This window comes from Leptonotus elevatus, chromosome 10, assembly GCF_054856555.1.
Source record: "Leptonotus elevatus isolate MCC_2025b chromosome 10, RoL_Lele_1.0, whole genome shotgun sequence".
In the NCBI taxonomy this organism is placed as follows: Eukaryota; Metazoa; Chordata; class Actinopteri; order Syngnathiformes; family Syngnathidae; genus Leptonotus; species Leptonotus elevatus.
The window spans coordinates 4118314-4126352 of NC_141248.1; the positions used below are offsets into that span (position 1 = coordinate 4118314).

Genomic DNA, 8039 nt, shown 5'->3' on the forward strand with positions numbered 1-8039 from the left:
TGGAAGACAGGCAGGACAGTGGCTCTTGAGGACCCGGGTTCCCTACTCCTGTTTTAAGGCCTTGCTTTGAACGAAACACTTGTAGATGAGTGCAGTAGACCCTAATGTACAAGCTTGACCTATCTCCTCTGCTGCCCAGGCGCCACCCCTTCTCGCACAGCTGGATTTCTGAGTACCAGCAGTCCTGGACCAATGGCTGATTTGTACGCTGCAGCAAATCAGGACTCAGGAGTAAGCGGCTACATCAGCGCGGCTAGCCCCGCCCCCAGCACAGGGTACGGCCATGGTCTAGGGGTACGTCACAACTTCTCCTTGAAGACAGTGGATATAAAAGTCTACACAAATCAAATGCCAGGTTTATTGTGATGTGGAATAAACAAGAAAGATAAATCAGTTCAAAATGGTTTTTCAACAGCAGTGTGACCTGCAAACTGTACAACTCAAATGAAAAAAAACTTTCAAGGGGAAGAATAAAAAAAATGAACAATAAAAAAAAAGAACAATAACCTGGTTGCATATATGTACCATCTCAAGCTAATACTTTGTTGCAGCACTTTTGGCTTATATTACAGCACTGTGCATTTTTGAGAAAGAGTCTTTCAGTGGCACAGCTTGATGTGGCAATAATTGCTCACTGTTCTTTTAAAAAAACACTAAATTTTTCATTTTTGTATACAGTGCACATGCGCTCGGGCATAAAAACGGGTGTGTTTTGATTTTCATGCAGATTATTCCTCACGGACACACAATTAGGGGTGCAAGGTGGTCTCAATGTGCCCACTTCATAGTGACTAGTGACATTCACAATTGGGGATCTTCTTGCAGTTCCTTATAAAAATGTACTTTGCGTACATCAATCTCCTGCATGAACTCCAGCGAGTTTGTTTATGCTTCTGTTATTTAGACTGTGCCTCCCCTGTGCTGAATTTGAGGGGAATGAGAGGAATGTCTTCCATTGGCCAGTAAGCAAGTCGGCTGTGTTCACTCCCACAATGGCGCAAACACTCGTTTCCCAAAAGAACGGATACTCCACCATTGCGCATAGTTAGACTAAGGTTGTAAGTCACAATGGTGGGAGAAAAAAGTGCTTCATATTATTATCTTATTATGCTAGCATTTGAACAGGGGTGTGTAGACTTTTTATATCCACTTAACATGCCTGAATGCTGGTGTTTATTTATGACGCTAACAGGTATGCATTCAATCTGTTTATTTATTTATTTATTTTTCTTCAGGGTCCTCTGATTGCTACTGCGTTCACTAATGGCTACCACTGAGATGACTCAGGTCATAGATGGTTGGGGGGGGGGGGGGGGCTTCTCTTCTGCTGATGAGCCAATCAAATGCTGAGTGTCCTTTGACGGCACAACCTGATTGGCTGGCTGCAGCTCCACCTGGCTGTCCTGTGGCTAAACCCACCGACTGAATATCTTTTGAAAAACCTGAACTCTGTTTTTGCTGTACTAATCTCACATGAACATAATATCCCAGTGTGTCCTCATCTGGATCTTCATTTGACCCCACCAATATTCTTTTGAAACTGAAAAAAAAAAAAAAGCTCTGGTGAAACCTTTGTCATTTTTGACAAAGCCACAGAGGACTATTTTTTCTAATTTCTACTGTACCTCACTGTGTTATGTTGTATCATGAAATCCTTGAGAGCTGTTTCCGATAAAACACACCGGGCACGAAGCGTTTCCCTCAAAAATCCTTTTTAACATACAAAGAACAAAACAACGACAAGTCATTTTTCTAAGCATCATGGAAATATGGGGGAAAAAAATGTATATTTTGATAGTCTTGAAAAACAAACCTTTGTAATATTGTTATTAATATTGACATACTATGATAATCTGTGAGGTATTTTATTCTGTTATTGGTTTTAAAGCAATGTTTTTCTGTCTTCCTGTAAGATATTGTACATAGACTTTTGGGATGAAGGGGAAGGGCGGGTGAAGGACTACTGAACCAGCTGGCATGTTATTGGTTGGTTTGGAGAGGGTCAACTTCTCCTTCACTGGAAGTCATCTATATGAAATGATATGTGGTCATCTCACTACTTGTGTAGGAGGCTCTTGTGTATGTTATTGGCCATTTCTCTCCAGCATTGACGCAGTGTGGCACTGTCGATGATGAGACAAATATGTCTGGCATTTTGGTTCTTTTTCAAAGTCATCATATTTTTAATGCTTTTTTGGAAGCAGCAGCTATGTCCCCCCCCCCCTTTTTTTTTTTCAATAGTGGTGAAACCGATTTCTTGCATCTGCATGAAAACTTCTCAATGAGCAAATGTTGATGGGGTAATTTTAAACCGGAAAAATCAGGGCTTTGTTGGGTTGTGGGGGGTTGACTTGATGGATTATTATTATTTTTTAGCCATTCACGTTTTATTTCTTTCCCTTTTGATGTTTTTACACGGGGAAGCACCGTGAAAATAAATGAAGGACATTCTCTGAGAAACAAATGTAAAAAAAACATCACAATAATGTTCTGTTCTCTTATCACTATTGAAGGTGCATGTGAATGCGTCTTAAGTGTGTGTGAGCGAGTCCACATCAAAGTATGATATGGAATGACTTTTGGCAACCAATGGTTGCCCGTATTTGGCCCGTATATGATCTCCCTGTTCCATTTTGTTTCACTGCTTCCCTCCCATCTCTTATTTTGTATTCATGGCTTTGTGCTCCTCCACATAATTGTTGATTATATACAGTTGCTGCTCCATGTAATCTTGGGTGGAGGGGGATTTGGGCAGGGAACATGAAATGTAACAGGGTCTGGTCCCAGTCGGCTCTGATAAAGGGCCTCGATGGAGGCAAACGCTGGCTGGAAGGCAAAGTCAAACGCTGGAACAAATTCAACATGTGCAAAAAAAACAAGTGACCTGTTTGTTCAGCCTTGTTTCATGTTGAGCATAGCAAGACACTCGAAGCCACTTCCTCATCCAGCCAGTCATTCCTGTCAGACCATCTGGGACATGACACAAAAAACTACTGCTGGACACCTACACTGTAACTTTTTAACTTACAATAAAGCAATAAGTTATTTTGTACCTTACAAATGAAGATAGTGCTATTATTGTTAAAGGCGGACTGTGTGGATAACCTTGCGGCATTAAGACTTTATTTTCAGATTTTTAAAAAAGTATATATTTTTTTCAGTGTTGAGACCTTGCTCCCCTTGTATATTGACGATCTTTCTTGTGTTGATGTCAGGAAAAGGGCCAGTGCTTTGAGTTGAGCTTGTAGCGCCTTACACAAGGTCATCAAGATTCGGGATGGCCCTGCTAAGCTTTACAGAAATTCTTTTCTTACCCCCCCCCCCCTCCCAACTTGAGATAATTTCAATTTTGAAATCTGAATAAATTATTCTAAAGTATATGTCAGTGTGGTTTCTTCTGTTTTTGGTTTTCACCATGAAACTTAAAAGGTGTGTTCAGGGATCTTCTCGTCTGTCAGTTTTTGACCATGCGCCATGTGGAAGACCATCCTACCAGCTCTCATGCTCGTCCGGGGTAAACGCCTACATTTTTAAAAATAGGGACTGATAATTACTAGTGGTGTGCGATACTGCTAATTTTGGTATCACTCTGATACCAAGTAAAGACATGGCCAGTATCGCCGATACCAATATCAATACTTTTCAAAAATGCTGGGATATATAGGTGAGTACTAACAAGTAACATGCCAATTCCATTAATTCTGACACTAATATAGTACTTTGTATGCAGCATTTTGTGTCTTGCTATCACTGATGTCTGACATGTTCACTGCATGCCGAGCTAAGATATCCTATAAGCCCTTGAATGCTCTGAACCAACGGCAGGACAGCTTTCTCTGAAAAAAACAAACACAGGTATCGGTATGGTATCAGCATCGGCTGATACTGCAAAGTTGGGTATCGGTGTCGGGGGTCAAAAAACGGTATCGGAACAACACTAATATATATGTATATATACAATTAAGATAGCTGTATCATGGAATTGCTGAATCACAATCAATTTTTAACATTCTAGTGTTTTTGTGTTTGTTGATAAAGCGAACATGCTTTTCAATGTTTTTTCCCTCCAGAAACATTACAACCATAACAATATTTATATATATATATATATATATATATATATATATATATATATATATATATATAAAACAACATACAAAACAAATTATTTTTCAAGTACAATACAGTATGTGTTCAGGCAATCTACTACAAAGATGAGATACTAAGTCACACAGGAGGGGAGGAGGTAGAGCAGCAGCAAGTCTGCTTGTGCCTGCTGTGACATGCCTGTTTTCTGTTTGACCAAACCGCAGCAGTGCATAAAAGAGCCAAACTGAACTAGATTGATACTATAGTGCCAGTATCGATCCGATATCGATACTGACTTGAGATCGATAATATCGATATTTGGATCAATGTGCCCACCACTAATATCTACTTGAAAAAGCTTAGTAAATGTTGATGCACTCAGAAATTCTTAGTTTTACAAGGAGGAAAACGTTACCAGATTTTTTCAAGTAAAAATGTTGGGAACGTTCAAGCTCATCATCATCTTCATCAGTCTCATAGATGGATGTCCTCTTGCGGCTCTCAGCCATTTTCAAAGTATGCGGTGAGATCTGTGGAGCTACAACGATGAATGGTTGAATCCGAAGCTCAGCGGCTACATGCTACAAACATTAAAAGTGCGCATACGCAGCTAGGAATGAGCACGCACAATGTCGTTACGGCAGATTGACGGGATCGAGAACCAATGGTTAAGATGATCCACCCAGAAGTCGCAGCGACAAAAGATCCTTGAATACACCTTTAAACAGTGGCATGAAAATTGTCATAAGATCGTTATCGTCATTTTATGATATTAAGAGCATCACATCTGGTAAAAAGGACAGGTTGTTTTTTATGCTTGCTGTTCCAACACCCTCTGGTGGTTAGTGTATCAGTACAGTTTAATTTAATTTAGACATGTTTTGGCCAGGTTCTCTCTGTGTGCCCTGCGATTGGCTGGCAACCAGTTCAGGGTGTACCCCGCCTACTGCCCAAAGCCAGCTGGGTTAGGCTCCAGCACGCCTGTGACTTTCGTGAGGCTAAGCGATTCAGAAAATGGATGGATGGATGGATGTTTTGGCCACCGACGTTTAATAAGACCCACACTAATCACCACTCGATTTACAATCGTGTCATATTGTGACGTTTGAATATCATTACATTCCTAGAAAAGACCAATAGGTGACTATTTCCCTGTGCTGCTGGTGCTCTGTGTGAAGTGTTGGTGTAGTAAACAGTTGGATCTCTACTGGATGGAGGCCAAGAGGGTTAGTGATCCTCACCCTTCTCTCCTCGCCCTTCCTTTGCACCCTCTCTTCTCAAGTTTTATGTTACAAGACGGCTAGAATCGTCAACACAAGACTTAGATCTGCAGCGTCAACCTTTTCGTGTCAGGATCGCTGGACTTTAAATTTGGTAAATGTCCTCCCTGAGGTGAGGTTTTTCCTCCTGTGACCTATTCTTTGACTTCTGGCAAAATGGCTCTGGAAGTGCTAAACGAGGAGGTGAAAAGTTCACTGAGTGAAAGTAACTTTTGTGATAACAGTTCAACAGAGGAAAAGGAACCACCGCTTAAAAGTTACCTTATTTTAACTATCTTTACTTGTTTTTGTCCTGCATATCCTGTCAACGTTGTTGCTCTGGTCTTCTCTATCATGGTATGTATGGGTTGAAAAAAAAATTTCATTGTGTCATTACACATACTTCTTGCTCTATTCTCACAAGGGTGTAGACTTTGTAATTAACTTTCTGATTGTATTAATCTAGTGAAAGTGAGATTTAAAACTATAGCATGATATTGGTTTCAGAGCAGTTTATGTCTTTCTTTCTTTATTAATTTATTTATTTATTATGTTTTCGAATAACCCCAAAATGCCTGATTTTCATTCGTTTGTGTTTTCTTCTTCTTCAATACTATCAACAATTGTGTCCACATGTTTTACCCTAATATTACATTTTGTACTAACTTTGGAGGTCCCAGTTCATTGTATTAGAGTAATTAATTATTTTCACCGTAGACCAGTATTCTTAACTTGGGTTCGATCAAACCCTCAGGGGTTCCGCGGAGGTTAAGTTACACACCCGATAATGTGTGATGATACTAGTGTTGATCCGATACCGACATCGGGAGAGGCCCCGATACTGCATTAAAACAGAGGTATCGGCATCGGCAAGTACTAACAAGTAACAAGCCGATATTACTTTTTCCCGACAGTAATATGAGACTTTGGATTCAGAGCATCTTGTGCCTTGTTCGTGCACGACATTCACTGATAATAATAATAATAGGAAATAGCAAATTGTATTTTTTTTTAGAGAGAGAGACAAATTGTATTTGTAATGCACTTTACATTTCCAATGAAATCTCAAAGTGCTACGTGTCAAGTAAATTAAAGAAAAAGTTTAAAAAGTGCAGGTTTGTAATCAATGTCATCCACCGTCAGCAAAATAGAAAAACATATACAATTTTAGAAGGCTTTCTGAAATAAATATGTCTTCTTTTTTGTAAAGGCCTCCACACTGATGTGTGACATGTTCACTGCATGCCGAACCAAGATATCCTATTGGCCCTTGAATGCTCTGAACCAATGGCAGGGCAGCTTTTTCATGTTGAGAAAAAACAAACAAACTAGGTATCGGTATGGTATTGGCCAATACTTTAAAACATCAGAATCTGTATCGGGGGCCAAAAAACTGTATTGGAACAATACTAATATATACACACCTCTTGGCCGCCAATGGCTACAGGTGATCACGCTAGATTGCTTGGCCTATCTGAAATTTGGTGTACTCACCAGTTAACTTTTACCTGGTACGATGGTATGTCAGATGATTCCTGTATTATCCTAATCCCGTCATACTAACTACTATGTTGAGCAAAACAGCAAAGTGGTCAGACAAATATGTGCAATATGAATTCACATGTATAACAGAACGAACGGTGTTCCAAAGGGTTCAATTCTGGGGCTTCTGCTGCTTATATTGTATCTGCTGCAGCTGGCTTCCATCTTAAGAAAACCGCGGTGGTTCTTTTAAAGTGCTATATAAATATAGAGTTCTAACTGCATGATTTGCATTGCCAAGTTGAGCAATTGTAGGCCAGTATAACTAGCTATTGAGCAAAACTAAAGTGACACTTCTTTATGCTGCATAAAGATGAGGAATACAAAAACACAACGCTTTCTGAATTCAATGTGAAGGTAGCCAGATTCCATGAAAACGGCTCTCTTTATTTTGTTCACCAGTGAACCCTGTACTTATGTCTTTAATTTGAGGAAAAAAATCTGATTAGATTTTTCAGTAAAGAAGGGTTCAGTGAATGTGCATAGGTTAAGAATCACTGCCTTTAAAGTTAAAGTTCTCATTTATTTCTTTCTTTCTTTCTTTCTTTTTTAGCAAATCTTAAACAATGTCCTCGTATTTATATATAATGCAGAAATGTTAGCATAAAGTTTTTGTGTTTGGTCCTCAGTCTAGGCACAGCTATTACAACGGTGACTATGATGGCTCAAGGCGTCTGGGCAAGAATGCTCTCTATGTCGCTATTGCTTCCTTCATCATCGGCCTACTCATCATCACTATCATCTGTACTGTGCATTTCACCACCGTAAGATTTTTATTTAGCTGACATGCACTGCATGCAAATATATTGTTTGAGAAGAAGGCAACGTGTTTCTTTGTGTTTGTGTTCCAGATGAATCATTTGGTCTGAGGTAATTCGAGAGAGAGACTTTTGGAGCACTTGAACAGGACAAACAAAACTGCTGAATGTAGGACGACCTCTACAATGGTTTAAAAGAACTGGAGGGACTACATTCATACATCTCATCCTGTTGATTTCCACACTCGCCATATAGACAAGTGAAGAGTTTAAGGTTTGAATTAATTATCTGATGAGAAACAATGAAATACTTGGAAGCTTGCAAGTGAATCCGCAAATCTGTTTCACTCTTTTTGCTGTTTACAGTGGAGAAATACTGTCAGGACTTGGC

General features: G+C 39.6%; 2 protein-coding genes across 6 annotated transcripts in view; both read left to right on the top strand.

Moving 5' to 3' along the window:
• LOC147166779 (RNA-binding protein Musashi homolog 1-like) overlaps positions 1-3380 on the top strand; it is a 28645-nt gene extending 25265 nt beyond the window's left edge. For 3 of the 4 annotated variants that reach the window (XM_086087105.1, XM_086087102.1, XM_086087104.1), the window contains 2 exons: positions 140-294; positions 1236-3380. In XM_086087105.1, the coding sequence (XP_085943231.1) occupies positions 140-294; positions 1236-1277 (197 nt within the window). In that variant the 3' untranslated portion in view covers positions 1278-3380. The remainder of the gene's footprint in view (positions 1-139; positions 295-1235) is intronic. The other variant, XM_086087103.1, reaches the window with a different exon arrangement.
• Positions 3381-5135: 1755 nt separating this feature from the next.
• LOC147166780 (transmembrane protein 233) lies at positions 5136-8039 on the top strand. 2 transcript variants are annotated; one of them, XM_086087668.1, is made up of 3 exons: positions 5136-5705; positions 7520-7654; positions 7742-8039. In XM_086087668.1, exons 1-3 carry the CDS (start codon positions 5526-5528, stop codon positions 7757-7759), a joined length of 333 nt encoding a protein of 110 aa, XP_085943794.1. In that variant the 5' UTR covers positions 5136-5525; the 3' UTR covers positions 7760-8039. The 2 variants fall into 2 exon arrangements, with proteins under 2 accessions (XP_085943794.1, XP_085943793.1); XM_086087667.1 differs by having other exon boundaries at positions 7520-7764.

Bases quoted from the DNA above. Each gene is read 5' to 3' on its own strand.
- LOC147166780 (XM_086087667.1), top strand. From the start codon at position 5,526: ATGGCTCTGGAAGTGCTAAACGAGGAGGTGAAAAGTTCACTGAGTGAA. The intron at 5,706-7,519 runs GTATGTATGGGT...TTTGGTCCTCAG, and splicing joins CTCTGGTCTTCTCTATCATG to TCTAGGCACAGCTATTACAA.